The sequence below is a fragment of the Columba livia genome, chromosome Z, assembly GCF_036013475.1.
Source record: "Columba livia isolate bColLiv1 breed racing homer chromosome Z, bColLiv1.pat.W.v2, whole genome shotgun sequence".
Classification (NCBI taxonomy): Eukaryota; Metazoa; Chordata; class Aves; order Columbiformes; family Columbidae; genus Columba; species Columba livia.
The window spans coordinates 54,088,519-54,111,859 of NC_088642.1; the positions used below are offsets into that span (position 1 = coordinate 54,088,519).

At 39.5% G+C, this 23,341-nt stretch overlaps 1 protein-coding gene and 1 long non-coding RNA gene across 6 annotated transcripts in view; one reads left to right on the forward strand and one right to left on the reverse strand.

Annotated features, from left to right (window-relative positions):
* LOC110364342 (uncharacterized) overlaps positions 1–1,881 on the reverse strand; it is a 20,150-nt gene extending 18,269 nt beyond the window's left edge. Inside the window, exon 1 of the long non-coding RNA XR_002423055.2 lies at positions 1,696–1,881. This is a non-coding gene — a long non-coding RNA (uncharacterized LOC110364342). The remainder of the gene's footprint in view (positions 1–1,695) is intronic.
* The window catches only part of UBQLN1 (ubiquilin 1), a 26,325-nt gene continuing 4,747 nt past the window's right edge, over positions 1,764–23,341 (forward strand). For 3 of the 5 annotated variants that reach the window (XM_065045893.1, XM_065045891.1, XM_065045892.1), the window contains exons 1-8: positions 1,764–2,201; positions 11,478–11,629; positions 16,980–17,095; positions 18,284–18,546; positions 19,313–19,471; positions 20,105–20,348; positions 20,834–20,976; positions 21,916–21,999. In XM_065045893.1, the coding sequence (XP_064901965.1) occupies positions 1,779–2,201; positions 11,478–11,629; positions 16,980–17,095; positions 18,284–18,546; positions 19,313–19,471; positions 20,105–20,348; positions 20,834–20,976; positions 21,916–21,999 (1,584 nt within the window). In that variant the 5' untranslated portion in view covers positions 1,764–1,778. The remainder of the gene's footprint in view (positions 2,202–11,477; positions 11,630–16,979; positions 17,096–18,283; positions 18,547–19,312; positions 19,472–20,104; positions 20,349–20,833; positions 20,977–21,915; positions 22,000–23,341) is intronic. The other 2 variants (XM_065045894.1, XM_065045895.1) reach the window with 1 other exon arrangement.

The following is a 23,341-nucleotide window of genomic DNA, read 5'->3' on the forward strand; positions in this document are numbered from 1 at the left end:
GCTGAAATTATTTTCATCTGCAGCAAACAAAAGCTCTAGGAGAGGCAAAACCTGCAATTGCCTTCAGCCAGTCTTTGCTGTATCAAACCAATTTACACAGAGTTCCTGAGACATTATCCCAACAGCAAACCCAGCCAGAAATCACTTGGCGAGTCAGGATTCTGTGGGAAACGCCACATCTTACTTAAGGGAAAGCAAGAAACAGCATTTGAGCCTAGAATTCAATGCCACACGCTTATTTCACACCAGAATGAGACGAGGCATCTTGAATTGCCTGAAAAGACAGAGAAATCACCCATTCTGTGGGAGAACGCTCAATTTGCTGATACTATGTTTAATTAATGATTAAGGGTTGTTTTGGTCCAAGTTAGAGCAAAACCCTGTAGGAAACAATTATTTTGCAAATATAATAGGCTTGGGCAGGATTTCTCAGCAAAGCCATTTTTTAGTAACGATATTGCGGGGCGGGGAATAACCTAATGAAATTTAACAAGGGAAAATGTAGAGTCCTGCATCTGGGCAGGAACAACCCCAGGTTCCAGTATAGGTTGGGAAATTACATATTAGAGAGCAGTGTAGGGGAAAGGGACCTGGGGGTCCTGGTGGACAACAGGATGACCATGAGCCAGCACTGTGCCCTTGTGGCCAGGAAGGCCAATGGCATCCTGGGGTGTATTAGAAGGGGGATGGTTAGTAGGTCCTTCCCCTCTACTCCGCCCTGGTGAGACCCCATCTGGAATATTGTGTCCAGTTCTGGGCCCCTCAGTTCAAGAAGGACAGGGAACTGCTAGAGAGGGTCCAGCGTACGGCAACGAAGATGATTAAGGGAGTGGAGCACCTCCCTTATGAAGAAAGGCTGAGGGAGCTGGGTCTCATAAGTTTGGAGAAGAGGAGACTGAGGGGTGACCTTATTAATGTTTATAAATATATAAAGGGTGAGTGCCATGAGGGTGGAGCCAGGCTTTTCTCCGTGGCCAACAATGATAGGACAAGGGGTAATGGGATCAAGCTGGAACACAAGAGGTTCCACTTAAATTTGAGAAAAAACTTCTTCTCAGTGAGGGTGACAGAGCACTGGAACAGGCTGCCCAGGGGGGTTGTGGAGTCTCCTTCTCTGGAGACATTCAAAACCCGCCTGGACATGTTCCTGTGCGACCTCACCTAGGCGTTCCTGCTCCAGCAGGGGGATGGGACTAGATGATCTTTTGAGGTCCCTTCCAATCCCAAACATACTGTGATACTGTGATTGCAACACCAGGTGTTTCACCTAGAGGTAGGAACACATAATGGGGCAAAAATCCGCTGCTTATATCCCCCCAAAATCCTGGCCGCAATTTCCCTCTGCTGTTCCCCGTTGGTTGAGTACTTCAGGCTTTACAGACTACCTTGACACATACAGTACCCTTCCCTCTATCAATCTATTTAAGATATGGATTCCTGTTACTTTGGCTACCCTTCCCCTTAAATCAACTTGTAAATACAGGTATCAGTACGTATACAGGTCTCAGCATATACACCGGGAAGAGACTGCGTTTTACATTAGGGATTCATAGTCCGATACCTCTCGGTCCTTCCCCTCTGCTGGGGTCAGGTGACAGGTCCTCAGCTACATAAAAACAACAGTTCTTCGTTAAACGTTCCTTACAACCCTATTCTCAACTGATTTAAAAACAGTAAAAGTGTAGTATTTATTACCGTTTGCACAGTAACTTCAAAAGCACCACGTGCGACCGCCGCCCCGCGGCACGACGCCCTGCGGAGGCCCTTGCCTCCGGCGCATGCGCAGGCCACAGCGCACCCTCCGCCTCCCCCCGCGCATGCGCGCTCCCCCAAGCTGGCCTGCGGGGCCGCGCATGCGCACTGGGGAAGAGAGCCGGGCGAGCCCACGCCCGGGCAGACACCGCCCCTTTCTAGCAACTTCCCCGAAGCGTGACGTCATAAGCGCGCGCCGCGTCCCGACCGGCACAGCGGGAGCGGGCGTCGCGAGGGGCCGCTTGGAGCAGCAGCCGGGCAGGCCGAGCCCCGGTCCCTCCCCCGCCATGTCGGAGAGCGCCGAGGGTCCCACGGGGAGTCGCAGCCCTCCGCACACCCCTGCCCAGGGCTCCGGCTCCGCCGCCGAGCCGCGGATCATCAAAGTCACGGTGAAGACTCCCAAAGAGAAGGAGGAGTTCGCCGTGTCGGAAACCAGCAGCATCCGGCAGGTGAGGGGCGGCGGGGTTGGGCGGGAGGGCGGGCAGCGGGGTCTGGCGGGAGCGGCCAGGCCGGAGTTAGGGCTCGGGGCCGGCTGGATGGCGGCCCGGGAGGAGAGCCCAGGCCGCGGTTCCGCCCCCGGCGCTGCGGGGTGAGGGCCTGTCCTGGTGACAAAGCAGCTTCTGCTTGCCCGGGCTGCTCCGGGCGCTCTGCGGCGAGTACCGGGCCCATCCCGGCCTGGGAGACGACTGCTGCCGTCTGAGGAGAGCGGGGTTAACGAAGGACCTTCCTGCCTTATCTTTTCCTCCTCCCCAGCTTCTTTCCTCCCTGTTGCGATGCCGGGAGCCGGCTCGGGAGGTTCACGGAGCTCGTTTTCGAACAGTGAGTTGTCCTGTGGAGCTGACTCAGCCTGCCCGGCCAGCATGACTATAGAAAACGTGTGCAGTCACCTGTGTCTCAGCGCTCTATTGCCAGTGGTTATCTTGATCTGAAACAGCGAGTAGATTATGCAAAGATGTCTTCATTTTAGGGTAGTCATGCTTTTAGGCTGCGTTTGTAATATTTGCCATACAAATAGATCACGCCTTCTGCTGTGCTTAAATGTGCTAGTTATTGATATGGTACTTATCATGGCTGTACCGTTGGATGACTCTGAATTATTAGGGTTTTCTTTGTATTCTTGTGGGAGTCTGTGTCCCATGGTGCCTTTGGCTCAACAGAAGAAGCGATACCTACTGAATCATCAACACTTATTTCCTGCAACTCTTCTGTGTTTCTTGGAGGTTTTCCTTGCAAATATTGATTAGAACATCATTTGCTTAGATCAGAAAACCACATATCATAGAGGAGGTGTAATCAAAGTGTAATATAGAGGCTCTGCAAACCCAGAGTCTCCTGCTTGTGAAGGTTGTAGGTCTTGTTATGCTAAAGTACTCCCGAAAGTGAAGTTTCGTTTTTTTCAAAGCTTCATTTTCTATAGAATTTCTCTGAAATACTAACTTAAATTTCTCTGAATGAGGCAACTCAGTTCCACTTCGCTTGTTTTTTTTCGTATGGTGGGTAACTGCAAACCTCTCCAAAAAGAGGCTACATGTGTGAGGGTGTCACTGGTGTCTAGAAACAGAGCTTGAAATCATTCCTTATGGGTAATCTGAAGGATATTGTGCAGTTATCAGAAGAAGGTACGAAACATTAAGTAAAGGCTTCCAAGTGTAAAATGTAGTGACAACACCTTGACTAGAATATCAAACTCATGCTGTAAAGAGTCAAAGTGCTGATATTTCTTTTAAGTTTTTACCTGTGGGTCTGTTTTACATTCAGAGTTTCTTATGCCACCATTTGGCTTATAAGCATCCTAGACATAAGTTTCATTGAGGTCTTCTCTGCAGCTGCCAGAGGGGTGAGACTACTCTGTTGTCTTCACTGGTCTTTTTGCAGCTGCAGTATTGTATGCTATCAGCTACTCTCTGCAGGCTTAATCTAGGCATTTCTCCTAAAGGTAAAATAACTGTGTTTGCTTTTTAATATTGTCTACTGTTTCTCCAGCAGTCTCAGTCTGAAAGGGGTGCTTTTCTCATTTCTGTTCACCGTAGATTTGTGAGCCGCATCTGTGCAGTTTTTGTAAGTCTTTGCAAGTTTAGGGGAGTTGCTTTGTTACGTTTTGTGGAAGAGAGATTCGTACATTGAATCTAACATGAGGATGCAGACTGTAGAATACCAAGTTGTGCATTCTGTGACTGTTATAACTCTGAAACCGAATAACAAGCCTTGCTGTGTATTTTTAACTGGTAGGCCAATGAAGACTGAGTATAGCAAATCTGCATGAATAATTTCAGAAGCTTGCAGTTCTTGCAGAGAGTTATTGCCCATCTTGTGATTATTTTAGGATTTCAGAGTAGTATTCATCTGGAAAAGTTACTGAAATTGAGTTTAGCTCCACGCAAGACAGATTCGGTTATTTTGTAGTTTCGTTTTTTCCCTTCTTGTTTACCTTCAACCTTTTTATGGAATTTCTCTTCAGTGCAGCAACAGTTGTCAGTATTACTGTATTTAACAGCTTATAGTATTTTTTAAACTAACACATGAATATTGTGCCCTCTGTACTACACTAAATTATAGACAAAAAATCGTGACCTACTGGATTATATCTGTAAATGTATACACTGTGCTGAGACTCTGCTTTTTGTCAAATGGAGGTCTCATGAAGTTATATTCTCACAGAATTTTTAAAGATTGTCCTGCATACAGTTTAAAATTGCCAACAGCAGAGAAAACCCTAATGGACGAACAGCTGTGGCAAAGATGTCATAGTGAAATATTGTTCGTATTTATTTTAGACTCCAGTCAATTTCTTAGTCTTGTGACTATAAACCTTGACTATATAAGGCGGGCCAATTCCTGGGAGTAAGATTAGGTCAAAAGCTTAAGAAGTGGGGATTACATGGTGACATGGAGAAAAATGCTTACATTTAGACTTCTTGTTGTTAATGGGGTTAATTGTTCCATACCAGTGTCAGACTAAAAACAATGTTAGCCATTATGTCTGTAGTCCACTCATTATTATATTCTGTATCACCTTTAATTTAAAGTTTGTTAAAGTCAAACAATTTAAAGGTGCTTAGCTATCAGGTCAGATGAGAAGGACTTCATCTGTTGGCAGCACCTCACATTTTAGTGTTTCCTCAGGAAAAATGGATGTGGCCCAAGATCCTCCCAGTTAAGTTGAAGAATAAGACAACTTATGCTCTCTTGTGAAAAAGAAAATATAGGGTAGGTTCTCAGAAAGAATCTCTACTGTAAGAATCTCATTTTACACATAATCCTTTTATGCCTGTTTCCAGTCTCAGGGGCTTGCTAGAGAACAGGCTAGTTCTGTTGCAAGTGCAACACTTTCCACTAGTAGATTGCAAAGGGCTTTCATGGAGAACAGAAGTGTTGTTAACCATTTCTTCTAAGTCAAAGCATGGAGGGAAGAGTGGAGTGGCATGTTGAAAGATGCCTGGAAAGGATGGAACTGGCCACAACATGAGTCCCAACCACTTTCCACTAGGTTGCACTGCTGCAGTTTTCTTTTATGGGCTACTAGCCTTGTAAGCTCATCAAGGATCTGAATTTGTTTCTTGGTTTGTGAGTTTGGTTTGGTTGCAGAGATTTGAGGAAATAATTTGTTGTCAAACTAGCGTGAGTCGTTGGCAAGGGCACAGGAAGATAGTAAATTCATCAAGTCATGAAAGATGGAATATAGAAGTCTAATTTTTAGTGTAATTTCTGGCTATGATTTATGTGTTGCAAACCATGGGTGGTGTGCTGAAAGTGCTTTCCTGCTTGAAACCACCAGTTCCCATCCCCCTTCCTTTATGATGTCCAAGAATTGTGCAATGAAACCCTGTTTTCACTGACTCAATTTAATTCACAGTCATAACATTACCCGGGATGATTCACCAGCAAAAGACACCACAGCTACCGGCAGTTGTATTGTCATGTGTGTTTGGTTCCTTACCTCTTGGGTCAAGAAGACCCATAGCCATCAATTCTATTGTATAAGAGAAAGCTGGAGCTCATCAAAGATAGGCTCTGTTGAAACTGCTAGACATGAGTGTAAGAGAGACTAGAGTCCAGCTGATATGCTTAACTGTGTGTGTTAATAGGAATGGCAGTTGAAAGTTTAAATGATTGTGGGTGTGTTTTGGATCAGCAGTGCTGAACAAGGTAATGTGATTCGAAAATCTTCCTTTGTAGTAGAGCTATTTGAGAGACTGCTCGGAACATAAACTGCAGTTCAGCCCTCTAAATACAAACCTTTGCTTCCACGCCATCCATTGCTGTTTTCAAAACAGAGTTTGTTGTGGGAAGAATCAGCAACTTTGCTTTTTTATTGTCATTGAGATGAAGTTGTAGCTTAGTATTTGCAAAGCAGTTGCAGTTTTTAGAGGCCTGTTTTCTGTTACTTCTCAGTGAGAATTGGATGTTAATTTCCTGAGGCATCTTTCAGGCTGTTACTTTAATTTTTAAAGATGTCTTGTTAAGCCAAGGTTGAGAGGATTTGGGAAAGTATTTTTCATTTATTTGTTTTCCTCTTTTTAGTCCTTTTACACAGAACTTTGTCATATGAATGGATAGTAGTGTTACTACAGTTGCTGTTTCTGATGTCATAGAGTGAGTCAGCAAAGGCTTTTGAATCATTATATGGTGGTAACATATCAAAAGACAGTTTGCATGTTAAGATTTTTATTTTGTCTGAAATTACTTTACCAGGCCCTTCCTCGGCCAACTTGTCACATGGTCAGATGTAAAGAGATTAATGTTTACATTATGAATCTGCAAAGTGGCAGTGCAAAACAGTCTGTTTAGTCAGCTGTTCTACTTCAAGTGTATTCAGATATTTGCTTTGTTCAGTGACAAAACATTTAACTAGCTCAGGTACGAGCATGTGTTCAGCACTGGGCATAAATGCTCTGGTGTCTACCCATACCTTTCAAAAGCCTTCAAAGGCAGTCAGGTTGAGCAGGTGTAATAGAAGTCTTAACTTGCTTTGCAAAACCTTTGTTGTGTTAATGTGGAACAAAAGAGGCTGAGTTTGCTTTGAGCTGAGTATGGGTCAAAATTTTTAAAAAATGTGTGAATGTGAGAATAAATGGCATGGGAATTGAAAGTGTAAACAAGAAGTGCTGGTGCAATGCTAAAAAAAATGTGAATGTTCTCAATGGTAATGTGGGCAAGGTGCGTCAACAAGGCTAGTTTGGGTTTGCTATAGTTCATGTCAGTTCTACAAGTTGCCATGGTTTGAGGAGTCTGTGGCCTTAAATTAATTCACTCTGGGTAAGAATGCTTTCTCCTTTTATCCCTAGGGAAACCAGACCTCTGTCCTGATATTAGTATTGTTTCAGTCTGATACCCATTGTGTTTCTCTCCACTGATTTGTGTAAAAATTGTGTGTAAAACTGATGTAACTTTACATTGTTTTTATTGTATTCAGTTACTAGAGGTATACAGTTAACTAATTTCTGTGAATACGCTAGGTGTTAGGTATGGCAAAACATTCTTTATCTTTACAACTTGAAGTCCTTTTCTGTGCTCAGATGTAACTGAACACCTTTGTAATATCAGATTGCCTTGTATTGTTAACTTGGAGTGTTAAATGTTAATAAAAAGGAAGAGTCAGTGCAGTAGGAGAATTGGACAGAAAAGCTTGTAATTTCCAGTGACACTGTGAACTCTTGCTTTTGGCTTACTTGGGTGACAAGGTATTTTAACTGTAATTTACTGAAAGTGCTATTTAGTTCAGTTGTACAAACTGAAGATTTAAACAGTACCAAATTTTATTTTCTTGCAACTGCCTAAATTTGTATTAATTCCCATCATCGTAATCTCATTTCTTCTATGCTCTTTGCTGTCTGTTGCATATGTTTAATTTGAGGCTCTGAGGCAATACACACTAAATTGATTGTTCTGTTTAGGGAAAAGAAAATGGAGAGGGTTGGCTTCACTGTTTATGCTGCGTTTCACTACTGTAGTGCTATAGCACCTTATCCCCCAAATTATTTGTTGCCAATAAGAGTGGTGGGAGACCCATAAAAACTAAACAGATAAAGTCTGTGGGAGTAAGAATGCAATTACCAGACATTTCTTTTGTCCTTTTGCTGTCTGAATTTAAAGAACTTCTGGATTTTCCTTTTGTTGTGGAGGAATGGTCTTCCAATTGACAAGACAATGGTCATTGTCTTTCATTAACAGTGAAAGACTAAGAATACTGAAGATGGGTGGTAAAGAGTCTTCTCCCCTCCTTGACGTTATTTTGCAGTGCAACTGTAGTGACTTGTGCTGAACTCTGACCTAAGGCTAACCATCTTCCAGTATTGGCAGAGATCAGGTGATGTTGAAATCTGACTTATTAAACTTTTTTTTTTCCTCCCTCCCCCAGAAGCAACATGTTACATGCTGACAGTTAAAAAAAGAAAAACTGACTTGTATTGAAAATGTTTTTGGGATTCTGTTTTACATAGGTATAGATGATTCTCTTCCCTGTGCCTAAGAAAAAAAATAAATTTTGCAGACCTAATCTGTTACTGATAGTATCTTTGCATGTTAATACTAATCAGCAGACTCATTTGCACACTGTCTTGCATGATGACTTAGGTTTTATGTGGTAGTCTTCTGGGAATGAAGTGTCAAACTTGCTTGGTTCTGCTTATACCTTGTCATTTCATAAGTCCCAAGGTTGTGCTGAATGCAAGTGAAGCTGATAAAAGAGACCTGACTCTTTTTTTGGCATCTCAGGTTTTTTATATGAATACACCTCAGCCAAAATTAGTGCATTATTCTTGACAGTTTTGTTATGGTGGCTGGAAAGAGATCTGTTGTGCATGTGGATCTTGCACTTAACATTGCTGTGGAGGTTGTTTTGGGAGTTCCGGTGCATTGGTTGTTGCATTCGTGTCTTACTGTAGCATTTTTGCAGGTCACTTAAATAGTGTTATATGCACGTAGGGAGAAGGAAGTGTATAGCCTTTGATGCCTGTATACTAGTAATACTAGATACTGTTTGGTTATGTTCCATAAATGGTGTTTTGTTTCCTTGACTTCATAGGTAAATAGCAGCTTCCAGAAATGTGTGACAGGGCTTGGTTTAAGATGAAGTGATTTGGAGAAAGCCATCAGATTATTAGAGGGTGTCCAGAGGCAAGTGACCAAGGTGGTGAAAGGTCTCAAGGGCAAGACTTACAAGGAGCAGCTGAGGTCACTTGGCTTGTTCAGCTTGGAGAACAGAAATCTCATCAGTCTACAGCTTCCTCAACGGGGTCAGCACAGGGGGAGGTGCTGATCTCCTCTCTCTGCTGACACAAGGAAATGAATGAAGCTGCATCAGGAGGTGTTCAGATTGGACATTAGGGAAAGGTTCTTCACTGATAGAGTGGTCAGGCACTGGAACAGGCTCCTCGGGGAAATGGTCATGGCACTAAGCCTGTCAGAGTTCAAGGAGCATCTGGACAATGGTCTTTGTCATATGACTTCATTTTAGGTGGTCCTGTGAGGAGCAGGGACTTGGGCTCAATGATCCTGATGAGTCTCTTCCAATTCGAGCTTTTCTGTGATCCTGTGAATATTGTTTCACTACAGCCTCCTGATGCGAATTAAGTTGTGGATCTTGCTGTCACAGCATATTATGGAAAATACAATAATAAATGGGTTTGGATAAATGACATTACTCTTTGATTTGGCACAGTATGGTATTTCTTTATTCTTATGCATTAGCTTTGTACCAAATTGTATTTCTGCTGTTTTTCTATTACTCTGGAATATGTGTTAAGAATAATTAACCAGAAGAATGCAAAATAGGAAGCAACTGCCTGAATGGATGCCCTACAGAAAAGGGTCTAAAGTTTATAGCTGTTAAACGGATATTTTCCAGCACTGTTACACAGATATTTTCCCACATGGATTTCTCGCTTTTTATTATAAATAGGAATATAGCTTGCAGGATGTGAGGTTTATCCTGTTGTTCCACTAAGTATAGATAAGAACTGGTATGGAATATTTTGGGCAGTTTTGAGCACCACACTTACAAAACAATGTAATTGGATTTGAAAATCCAAAGAGTGGTGGGAATGATAATTAGAAAACATAACCCTCAAGGAAAGATTAGCCTTACTGCAACCCTTTATTCTAAAGAGAACAACAATCTTTGTGTTGTCCATTGTGGTCAGGGCAACAAAGATATAGGATAGTGGAACACTGGAATAGGTTTATTTGGAAAAAAGTCACAGAGGACCTTGAAGAACAGACTTGGCAACTGTGTCAGGAATAACTCAGGTAAGTAACCTGCTTTGGGAATGAATGGGCTGAGTGACTTTCTGGAATACTTGCAAGTCTGAATATTGCTAGTATAAAGGGGAATTTCAAAGTTGTTTCCCCAAGAACTGGAACTAACTGTGTGAGCAGACTTTTAACTAATGAAATCCAGCTTCCTACCCAAACATGGATACTTTCTACCTCTGTTATCTCTGACTCTCCTTTCCTCGCCCCCCATCCACTATAAATTTTTTCAACTGGAGACTCACCTTCAAAACATGATACAATAGGATTCCACTATTTTAGTCCTACCTATTATAAAATGTAATTAGTAATAACTAGTTGCAAGATTAATATTTTATTTTCCTATATGGAGTGAGAATTCCATAGGATGTTTGGAATGTTTTTTAAAGTAGCATGGCCAACTGAATTTTAAAGTGTTAAATAGACTTAAGTTCTGAAGGACTTCCTAACTGCCTGCAATCGTTTTAAAATACTTAGCCTACTGACTAGTCACGTTGAATAAATTTGTCTGGCTTCTGGCTTTCTGATAATTAAGTCATTCCTTAGTGTTTTTCTTGGATATGTTGTTTGTGTTTTGTTGGTGGGTGTTTTTGTGTTGGTTTTTTTTTACGTTTTGCGATTTTGTTTGTTTGTTATGGGGTTTTTTTTGTTTTGTTTTTTTTGTAATTTCAGTGACATCACTTTTGTAGAGAATAATAGAACTCAGTCAAAGCATAACCTGGTTATTATTGTCTAGGAAGGCAAGAAGGTGGCCTTCCATGTTCAGTTGTTTTAATGAGGGTATAATTTCCTGGTCAGCAGAAGAATGTGGCTATTCCCCATGCCCTGGGCTACAAGTGCATTTCATGTAGCTGTGTTATGTGTTGAATGAGAAAGCAGAGCCAGCCACTTTTGCCTGTGTGGAAAGGATGCTGGTTTTGACACATGCAAAGCAGCAAAAATGTCTGAAAAGATACTTCTCTCTTCAGTTCCAGCAAAAGTGTAGACACATTTATTGTACTTGTGACAGTGCATGCTCAGTGTTTCAGCAATGGATGGCTTCAGTGATGTGTGTATGTATTAGTGTGTACTCACTAGTGTGTAGTTATATGTGTATTTTACAATGTATATATATGTGTGTATAAGTAAGTAGCATATATACTAGTACATATTTATTGTCATGGAAGCATGCTTGATTAAAGCCACTGTAGGCTTTAAGTGGAATAAGATTTTTGTTATTGCTAGTTATGTAACTAGCGATCTAGATGTGAAACTCTTCTGATTTCTATTGTACGAAAAAGAAATAACCATTTCCCATCTTCCTATGGACAAAAAATGTTGAGAAAATTTAATAAAGTATTTCTAGATTGTAAAGTAGAATGTGCAGTGCAAGTAGAGTAATACATTATAGGAACAAAAGAACTTGTCCTTAAATAACTTTTTAAAATGCAGTTCAGTGTTCACTTACATAAATGTATATTAACTTTTTTGTTTAGTTCAAGGAAGAAATCTCTAAGCGTTTCAAGTCTCACACTGATCAGCTTGTGTTGATATTTGCTGGAAAAATTTTAAAAGATCAAGATACTTTGTCTCAACATGGAATTCATGATGGACTCACTGTTCACCTGGTTATCAAAACACAAAACAGGTAACCTTACTGATGGGTGATATCTTATATTTACCTCTCAGAATTAAAAATACTGTGAATTCTTAATGTGACAGCTTTCTGTTGGGCAAACGTAGATTTGACTAAATCACTTTAATCAGCTCCTTAGTTACAGTGCTCTTTTTGTTGTTTTGTCTTGCATTTTAATTTGGTTAATGTTTCTGAATTCTAATGAATTCTAATGTTTTCTTGCTTTGTTGTTATTTAACTTTTTGGTTTTAGTTGCTGAGTGCTGGCTGTGCCTTTGCTCCATAGTTCTTAGTTATCAAATCTCAATATATGTTATGAAGTTTTCTTTTAATGTGTGAAAACTTTTAGTGAATCCTTACTTACTGTCTTGGTAAAACAAGGAAAGAAAATTATTAGAACTGCTTTAGTGTGACTAATTTATCTGGCTGAACAGAGAGACTTGGACTTTAAGATTTTTTTTTTTTTTTCTGATATGACTTTAATGTTGTGATGAAGAAGTTTCATCAGTTGAGCTACGGCATGTGCCTGTTAATTTCTGTGAAATGCTCAGAAGGAAAAGTCTGAACTAAAAAATCCTTTTGATGAGTAGGGTAATGTTATCCCTCAATTTAATCTAGCTTGCTTAGTCAATAACATGTTTGTTGTTCTAGACTGAAGGTGTTCTTTCTCTTCTTTTACCTCAATCTTTCCTGCTTGTGGTCAGGATCTCCTTCTGTGGGAAAATGTCCTATGATAAACGAAAGAGCATAGAACTTAGAAACAGGAAATATACTTTCCCTTTCCAAGCCTCACAAAGTCACAGAGGCCTAGTAGTAGCGTTCGCATTAAATTTAGGCACTTGTTGACATTAGTAGCATTAAATGTAGGCACCTGTTGAAATGGATGTCTTCGATTCCATGCTCATATCCTGGGGGAATGATCTTCTCTGTCCTGGAGTCTTGCTTCTACCAAAACACTTTTGCTTGTACTGGCAGAAGTGTCTCTTGTCTGCTCTGTGCCTCCATAGCCTGAAATTTAGGCCCAGTAGCCATCACAGTCTTGTATACGGTGTTAGCTAATATTTCAGTTTTGTGCTTTTTGCATCTGAAGTAGTATTCTGTTGTTGTCATAACTTCTGCTTTTTTGCTTTGTGGCAGAAAGGCTTCATAAATAATGATAGCAGGGTGCTTTTGACTTGCATAGTCTTCAGAGGGTTCATAGATTGGACCTGTAATAATGACTCGTAGTGAAATACCAGTGCTAGTCTCGGATACCTTCTTTGTGCTTTGCTTTTGGCCAAAGGAGCACCCATGCATAATGCCACATTTATGGCTTTTGGAGAATTTTTGATATCCCTGTGTTGGTCCTATCAGAATTGCAATCCATGTCTCTCCTCTCTCCTGCTTTTTTAAAATAGCTTTACAAGAGTGTATTACTGTTATTTTCAGAATGTTTTAATCATGTCTCCAACAAGGAAGTACAAACAAAAAACTACAGACTCTTCGCATGTACCTACACTATCTTCAAATAACACTTGCTAACTTTGCTCAAATAAACTAAAAATATGCTCATAAGACCTGCTAAGGAGAATTGCCAGCACAATGAAAATCACTTTTGAAAAGGTATAACATTGTCCTAAACCACCTCAATAACCTTCTCACTAAAATACCTGGATTTTGTGCTTGACCCAGAAGGAAAGACTTAGAGCCTGCTGATGTGGCCCACCAAGTGCTGATTTTCAGCCATGAGTATCAAGATCAGATTGCTCCCAGATGCTTTATGCTTTGCCATTTACTTTCCTGTTAACAGTTGCTGCTATTGTTGCTGCCATATACCTGAATAAACAAAAGTTCTTTTCTAAAACTAGACCAAGACATGGACCAAGTTCTTCCAGGATGAAAGTACTAGATGCTATTTATTACTGCAAGTGTATTTTTATACAATTCTACCAATTCATGTGTCTCTTCACTATTGATTACAAGTTACAGCAGTAGCATCTCATAAGCTAATTTTGTTATCATCCATGTTACTCTTGTACTCCCTTCTCTCTCACGGTTACAGCTTAATATCTCCGGATACTCCTTTACTCCCATCCTTCTCAAGGGTAAACCTTAATATCCTCAAGGCTGATCTTTATTCCCATATTCTCTGTCAAGGATTCCACAGACCCGCTGGAGTTTCCCACAACCCGAATATGATCTTTTCCCTTCTAAACAGTATCAGATGTGTAACATTTAAACAGGAATCCTCATACATCCCAAACAAACCTTGATGAAAAAAGATCATTTTATTACTATGTGCTACATTTTCCAGAATGATATGGGCTTTCAGTGTAATCTTCTGACCTGGCCTATGCAGTGTCAGACTAGCAATGAGTGATTATCAATGGGCAGCGAAGATGCCTTGTATTTCTGAATACGAAATTCAAAGTCAACACCTATAATTTTTCACAAGCAACAGGAGGAAACGTAATGGCAAAGTGGATATAAAGACTTGAGACTGACAAACTGGGCACTCAAACTGTTTTCTTGAGGTTATATACCCCCAGTTTCCATAGAAGCACCATGAGCTGAAGGTTTTTAGTTTATTCTACTTTTCTGTCTTGCTTTGAGAACCTTTGTCTACTATGTGAAGAGGTACAGTTGCTTCTCAAAATAGTTTCTCAGTTGAAAAAACGAATAGGGTTTTATGCTGCTTATTTTCCTTTTGCTTACAGAACAAAGATTTATGTGTTTTTTCCTAGACCAAAGGAAACCAAATATCTCTCACAGAAGATTTACAGTCAGTATATGGTCTATAATATTTCTTATTGAAGTTACAGCTGCTTAGCTAATGGCAGTCATCTCATGTTCAAAGTGTGCAGTTGCTATTAATGTTACAGAATATTAATGCTTGTTCTTCTCAGGAGCTGAGAGTTTAACCTGATGCCTTGTCTCAGGGCAGCTTATGTCAAAACCAAGTATTCAGGTATTCCTTTTCCTGGATTGTTAGTGGAAGGTTTCCTCTAGAACTGGTTTTTATTCATCAGAATCTTTGCGTGTTTTGGTAGACCTGAAAGTGAACAAAAGAGGAATACAAATTAAAATACACAAAACTAAAGTAATAGGAATAATACGGACTTAAGTTTTAGAAGAACTGTTAGATCTTGTGGACTCAAATGTATTTCTTCTCCTTCACATCCAGAACATCAGTAAGATCTTGAATGAGGCAGTTTGGTCCCATGGTACCATATACCATCATGACTTGGCATACCATGTTTTATTTCCCTATTTACAAGAATGCTGGTCAAATCAGCAGAGTACATGAGTAGATGCGCTACTTACAAGCAATGTTGATTATTTGGTGAAAGAATTTTTAAAAGTGTGTGAAGTGCTTAATTTTTCCTTTGGTTTCTGTCTGTGGCTTTGGTAGATTATGTTTTGCCTGGAGTCAGAGAACTCTTAAAAACCTCAGGGAAGCCTCTAGATAAGAGGCATCTCTTGGGCTTGTTTCTGTTGTTGTTGTTGGTTTTGTTTGTTTGGGGTTGATTGGTTTGCTTGTTGTTTTTTTGTGTTTTTTTTTTTTTTTTTCTCCAGTCTCTACATTAGTGGAACAAGCAGAGAATTTTACTATAGCTGAAAGGTACTCTGAAATGAACTAATGTATGGAACTTGAACCCCCAAAATCCCCCTTAGGGACCCCCCAGAACCCTCCAAAACCCCTTTGGGACCCCAGACCCCCAAAACCCCCTTAGGGACCCCAAAACCCCCTTAGAACTCCCAGATCCCCCTTTGGGACCCCAGACCCCCCAAAACCTCCTTAGAACCCTCTAGAACCCCTTTAGGGACCCCAAAAGCCTCTTGGGACCCCAGATCCCCCAAAACCCCCTTAGGACCTCCCCCAGACCACCCCAGATGCTGTCATGGTTTAACTCAAGCTAGCAATATAACCATGATAGCTGCTTGCTCACTCCCCAACCACACCACCCCTGAACAGGGAAGAGAATCTAAAGGGAAGGGAGAAACTTGGATTGAGATAAACACAGTTTAATAAAATAACAACACTAACATACTACTAATAATAATATAAAATGGAAATAGAATATAAAAGATACTCAATGCAATTCCCCATGGAGTTCATTTGTACTGAGCAGCCAGTCCCAGGAAGCAGCACCTGGTCCCAACGGCCAATCCCGGAGAGAGAAGAAAGAAAAAGGCAGGAAGCCCCAGAGGCCTCTGCAAAACGGCAGGATGGCAAAAGGCCAAACCACAGAAACTCCCAAACAGAACTCCACCAAAACAGAGCAGGAACCAGAATGTGTCTCTGTCCCACTAGTCAGAAAATCCTGACTCTCCCTACATATGTAGCATGATGCCAATGGCATGGAATATTCTTATTGATCAGTCTGGATGTCAATCAAGGTCTGACCCATCCATGCCCACCTTGCCAGCTGCCTCACGTCTGTGGGCAGAGAGCTCAGAACATCCTTGGCTCTCAAACCAGAGCAATTAAAAACATTAAATCTGTTCTGGGGTGTTATTTCTTGTTCTCAAAAAAAGTCCATAAAGGACCATGCTAGCTATGAAAAAGGAAGATTTCTAACTGCATGAATAAAATCAACTCACTTTCAGTCAAGTCAGCACAACTGTTGAATCCACAAATCTTTGTGTGGGATCTGAGTTCATAGTTTCTACAAGTTTTTTTTTATGCTGTATTCTGCAAATATAAGCACTTATGATATTGATTGTTTGACGAGCCTGGAGAACTGATTTGGGCTTCAAACTAATGTCTTTTCTTTTAAATAGAGACCAGGTTAGCTTTACACAAGCTCAGTTCTTTGATCTCAATAATGCTGTTTTTAACTTTGTGTAACTGTGTTTTTACCCTTTTCTTGAAATCTTAAAGGTTATTGAAATTCTGATATTTGTAAGACATTAACTGAATTTCACATTCAGTAAAGCATCCTGTTAAAGATGTGGTATTAAATAAATCTGTCGTTAAATCTTGCTAGGCTTCATTTATTTAAGCCCTAGGCTTTAAGTAGTATTGGACTACAGTAGAACAAGGCAAGGATCCTTAAAGCAAGGTAAGGACAGAGGAAACAGTTCACTGGTGGTCATCACGGGGTAGTGCAAGAAGGTGGTAGTAGCTGCAGTGGTGTTCATCCTTTTTCTTAATGTTTCAAACTGCTGTTCTGAAAAACTGAAGATAATATAGATGTCTGAGAAACATTTTGTTGTAGTTGGCTTTGTTTATTTGTTTTTGTTGTTACAGGAAGTCATCTAGAGATAATAAGTGTGATTTTTGAGAAATAAACAAAATGCAAATTAAGATTCTCAAGTATGACACTATTTTTGTCTTTAATGGCATTATTTAAACTAACTTTTTAAACTTGTTTCTCTAGATCACAAGACCATGCTGCTCAACAAACGAGCACCACTGGGAGTACTGCTACCACATCAATATCAAGCAGTAGTACCTCAACATCAGCTTCAACAAATAGTAACCCTTTTGGCTTGGGTAAGGATATTTGTTAGGTAGCATGGTGGGTGTGTTCCCTTGGATTCAGGTAATTGTCCCTGAAGCTTTATTCTAATATAGACAGAACTTAATAAAAAACAAGGCACACACACACAAAAAACCCAAACTAACAAAAACCCAACAAACAAAAAAAGCCTACAACTGCACCACCCAGATATCTGTGGTGTTGGTTGTAGAAGACAAGTAGTTTGTCAGTTGTTTCCTTAATTTTATATGCAGAACTTCAGACTTGTGCTGTTCCACCTTCAGTAGTAAGGTGCCACTGATAGTATATTCTGGCGCTATGGGTGATGAAACTCCTTCCAGTGTCCTTGTGCTCTTAAAAGTGCATCTGAATTGCTGTGAGGAAAGTATTGATGAAGTTGGATCTGTAACATGAAGCCAAGATCTGGAATAGAAGTAATAAAATTGCTGCTAATCTTACAATTCAGTATTTCTGAGATTCCAAGTCTGATAGCATTATCTATTTTCTCTTTTATGAATAAATAGGTTGCAATCTATTGACTTAAAAATGCTATCTATTTCCATAATCACAGTGGAGTTATTGCTTCATTGTTCTTCATCTCATTTGCTTTCCTGGGGTCGGGAGAGGTAGAATTGGAAAGCTAACCATTGCTTTTTTTGTAAGCAATTGCTTTTTTAGGTGTAAACAGTTCTTCAGACTGACTAGCACCTGAAAATTTTTGTTTGGGCTCAGCAGAGGAAGCAAGTTTGAGGCATTATTAGTTCTTGATGCCTTAGTAATAAGAGCAGCTCTAATATTAATTAGAATAGGGAATAAGAGTCACATTGAGAGATCTCTCTTGGCTATAGTCAAACCAAGAGGAGATCAATAAATGCTTTGGAAAGTGTTGGGGGTGGGCAGAACCTGAGGTCCCAAAACTCAGACATTCCTTGTATCTTAGCTGTGGAAAATGAGAGAAAAACTATTAGAATTGTGTCAAGTTACATTTCAGATGCAGTTTGTTGGATTTTTAGTTACATGTCTTGTTATTTAAAAAAGCAAACTCTTAGTGGATAACTCCTTAACAACCTTGCGAAGGTAGAGTTTTCATTATTTTGAAGCATGGGATATGCTCAATTACTTTGCATTTAGAAAGAACTTCAAGGTGTTTAGAAGTATACTAGAAGCTGAAAGTTCAATTATATTTTTTCATCCCCTTAAAGGTGGCCTTGGAGGTTTGGCGGGTCTGAGTAGCCTGGGCTTAAATACATCAAACTTTTCAGAACTGCAAAGTCAGATGCAACGGCAACTTATGTCCAACCCAGAAATGATGGTTCAGATAATGGAAAATCCATTTGTTCAGAGCATGCTTTCAAATCCTGACCTGATGAGGCAGTTGATTATGGCTAATCCTCAAATGCAGCAACTGATACAAAGAAATCCAGAAATCAGCCACATGCTGAATAATCCGGATATTATGAGACAGGTAATGTAGAAAGAACTCTGTAAGTTCGTGACCTTCAATTATACTGTAATTGTGAACAACAGAGCAGGAATTTGACGTGCTTAGTTGAGTGTTTAAACATCTTCAAAGTATTTAGGCTTGTTAGAAAATCCATAAAAGATTGCTTGTAGGCAACTGATGATTGTATTTCTAGTTGTTAATGTCCAATTCAGAAAATCTGCAGTATAGTTTTGAAAGACATTGAAGACTGTGTAATCACATATTCTGAAGTTAGAGCTGGATATCCCTGTGTTTACTTGAAAACTTCTGTTGTTTAGCCAACAATGAGTTTACAGAAAGTAATAGTAATCAAAAATACCACACATCTTAATTTTATTTAACTGTAGGTACTTCTGAGTGCTTTTAAAATTAGATGGTATGTCACATACGCTGTGTGGCAGAAGGTATCGAAAAATATAGATATTTATTTTTAAGTTCGTATTGTAGACTGTCCGTTGTAATGATGTTAAAAATGATAGGAGTATATTGTGTTGAGAAGATGAAGAAAGAATAGTTCGTTTGAGGTTTTTCTTCCGTTTAGGCAGTGCTTCCTGACCCAGCCAGCATATTAACAGTTGTGGTAGAATGCTGGCTAAATATCTAATACAGTTGACTCCCACTAAGCTGACATCTTTAATTGACTTTAGTCATAATTTGAAACTGGGTTAGACAGAGGGAACCGAGATGTTACCAAATGCTGATGTTTTCACTTTAGAATGGATTTCTTATTAATGTTCCATTTCCCTAGACACTAGAACTTGCTAGAAACCCTGCAATGATGCAGGAAATGATGCGAAACCAAGACCGAGCCTTGAGCAACCTTGAAAGTATACCAGGTGGATACAATGCCTTGCGCCGTATGTATACAGATATTCAGGAGCCAATGTTGAATGCAGCACAGGAACAGGTGAGAAAAGATTGTAAATGCCAGTGAAAGTAAATATTTTTTTAAAAAAAAAAGCATGTAAGTAATGTACGTTTCCAAATGTGTACTTGACAAAACATGTATTGTAGCTTTAAGTCACTATGTGGCCTCTTACTCTTGAGAGGAAAGATCGTTAAAAATTGTGTGCTCTTCTAAGCTTAAAGAAATACAAATGTGGCTTTGTGTGTTTGAGAAGCTAATGATTTTCCTTTTCTCTTAAATTTGAATTCCTTTAATTCTTTGCCTTAAATTTTCCTGGATCTCAGAATTTGAAGGTTGTGTTCAGTAACTTGGAACCTAACATGGGAAGAAAAGGCTTTGAACTTGAAAACAAGTATGATATTATATGATCTTACTGCAGTCAAAATACCAGTGTAGTAGCAACACTGCTTTTGAAAAGAAATGTGATTTAATTTTTTTGGAGGTGCTAGTATTTCTCAGTGTTGGTGTATTTGCAGAATATTTACAATAAATTACTGTAGGACGGTCAGTATAACTGATCAAGAGCCATGAACATTTGTCTTCATGTGTAATTTCGGAAGGGTAGCTTGATGTTTATAGGAGACTTAAAAATTATTTGCTTTAGTACATGAGATGTTTTTCCTTTCTCTGTAGTTTGGAGGTAACCCATTTGCTTCTTTAGTAAGCAATGCATCAACAGGAGGGGACAGTCAGCCATCTCGAACAGAAAATAGAGATCCTCTACCAAATCCCTGGGCTCCTCAGTCCAGCTCGCAGACTTCCACAACAAACACCAACACCACTGGTGAGAGCGGTAACAGTAGTAGTGCTGGAAATAGCACCTCTGACAGTACGGGGCAGAGCTCAACTGCACCAAATTTGGGACCTGGACTAGGAGGTATGTCTATTGTTGCAATTGTATATATTTACACATACTTAGCAGTTTGCTGAAATGATTCTTTCGTTAGTACGAGTTTTTGATTTCACGTTTTTATTGCTATAATATTAACTTACGTAGAACACTTGACTAGTATCAAAGTCCTCTGTAGAAAAACAAACTTGAAAAAGTAAACGATGAATGATAACAGTACTTGTGTACTGCCTTAAAGTAACAAAGTTAGGGAATCTTCAAATTAATCTTTTCTGTTTGGAGGCAAATGTGGAGACAGCTATAGTGTAGATACTTCGTGGAACTGCTTGTTTGGATACAGCCTCAGTCTTAACTTTTAAGGTAGATGCATCTATGTAAGCAGAACCACACTGAGTTGTATTTAAAGTGCTAAAACTCTTAAAAATGAAGTGGTTACACCTTGAGTTTAGGGAGTCTAATTTGTCTCATGATAGTAAGGATGTTTATTGAAGTGTCCTTTTACTTTTTTTAAGCTGGTATGTTCAATACGCCAGGAATGCAGAGCTTATTACAGCAGATAACAGAGAACCCACAACTTATGCAGAACATGTTGTCTGCACCCTATATGAGAAGCATGATGCAGTCATTAAGCCAGAATCCTGATCTTGCAGTGCAGGTAAATGCATTTGATGTAGTAATGTGTGCAATGAAGCAAAGAAACCAAAGTTCAATCTATGGTACAGTTTCACTTGTGCTGACATCTCAAGTTGTCTGTGGTGAATGGCCCAGTTTTTAATGTTAACGCCTAACTCACTGAAATTATTGCCTACTTAAATTTAATGATTTGTTGTAGTGAGCTGCTTCAGTTTTTATTTGAACATCATGCCAGGCATGCTTCTAAAATAACTTTTAAGTTTGTGTATGTTTTCTACAGCCCTAAGCTTGTGACTCAGCATGAGAATGAGTTAGACAAAAAATGTTTTGGTTGTAAATTAACGTAGATCTTCCAGTAAGTAAATAGCCCTGGTAGCCTGAGAGAAGGGAAGGGAGGTGAGCTGGTGCCAAATCTAGGCATTATTCTGGTTTTAACGTCTTTTGTGACTCACTGTAAAAGTGCAGACGCTGTTCTATGAATGGTATCATAGAAGTGCTCTCAAATTTTGCTTAAAGTAGTAATATCCAAAGTCAGATACTGAACTGAGATTAAAATGATGTTATCTTTTCTTTATTAAATATTCACTGAGAAAATATCCTTGACTTCAAGTGATACTCCTGGGGAAACTATCACTTAGATCTGTAGTGAGCAGAAAAAGACTTTATTGCAACATAAGCGAGATGGTCTTTGCAGATATCTGGCAATTCATTTACTTAAAAGACAAAAAAAACCCAACCAAACAAAACCAAACCAACGACAACAGTGCCTGCCCACCCCCCTTTAAAATTTAAAAATAACCCCTGCAATGTGTTCAGGCTATTGGTTCATAAAAAGTTTTGGCAAAAAGGATAGATTATTATTCTGTGAGTCTGTTTTCAGAGACTGTGTAAGAAGTTGTCTTAAAAGCCCCTGTGTTTTTTTACTGCATGATCTTTGAAGTTACATATTTTTGTCTAATAGATGATGTTGAATAATCCTTTATTTGCTGGAAATCCTCAACTTCAGGAACAAATGAGACAACAACTTCCTACTTTCCTTCAGCAAGTAAGATTAAATATTAGCTGTTAATAAAAGTCTGCAAGTCAACAGTATTTTCAATAAACTGATGCTTTCTTTGATTTGGCTAAAAGCTAGATTCTGTAATATATTTTCATTAGCTTTAGACAACAGGTTAGGTTATCCCTTACTAATAAATTCTTTCTTTGTGTCTCTATGCCTTTCAAAAGGTAAACCTGACCTTTAGTGGGTATTCTTAAATGTTGCTAGCACAACTGCCTAGATATGCTCTTGTTTCTTTGTTTAGAAGAAATAGTTGCCTTGCTGTGCACCAGTCAGAGATCACCTGTTTGTGACATGATTTGTTTTGCAAATAAAAAGCTTAGTACTTTTCCCACTACCATAATAAAATTCCACTATGCTTTTCTCATACCTCTTCAAATGTGCCTTAAGTATTTGGGTAAGCAGTTCTTAACAGCATCCCCTGAAAGACCCAAGTCATTAACTAATTCAGAAGAAGTGACTTCTGAAGTTTTTTTGCCTGTAAAGATTGCTCTACCACCAATTTACCCCCCCTAACAACACTGTGCTTGCAGCCCAGGTATCTGCTTGATTCTAGCTGCTGCAGTGTGTAGAGTAGTACTGGCTTCCCTATACAGGAGCAAGCAAGACTTTTTTTTAAAGCTTTTTAAATTATTTTTTTACAAATTGAAAACTTCATCTACTGCCTGAGTTCCATAATTAGGAAGTCCTTGCAAATCAGACTAAAATATGTGTTGCCAAGATCTGATTGCACACAGGCAGTTTTGAGCAAAATAATTAACACATACATGAATTACAGTAGCAAGTTCTCTATTCAGAAGAAACTGTTAAAATTGATTCAAGCACATGAATAGCTGTAGTGTTTCATAATCCCACTTCTTTGTGATGACTCAGTAACATCTGAAGAGCATGTGTGTTTTGAAATCTGTGAATAAATGGTAATTAATGAAGGCACATTAGGAATAATTTGTTTCCTTTGGGTGTCTCTGTCAGTTTCACCTTGGGGTTTATCTGCACAGCTAGTTCTCCATTTTATTCACTATGTTAGGTCAGGTGATCAGCAGCATGAGCAGGTGAAGTGGAGGAGTATCCGGGTATTCTCAGAATGTTGACAATATTGCAGCTCATACTTCCTTGCTTATCTACTGGCATGTGTATTAGGGGCTTGAGTGGCCAAAACTGTTTCATGTTCTTCTACATACTGGAAAGCGTCTTTTGCAATAAAGGGCAGTTGCCCAGCAGAGCTAGGAAAACTCATCTGTGAGCGACTGCATCTGCAGCTTTTATACAAGTCTTACCAAGGATTGCTGCTACTTAACAGCTGGAATTCCATGAATTAATAACATTA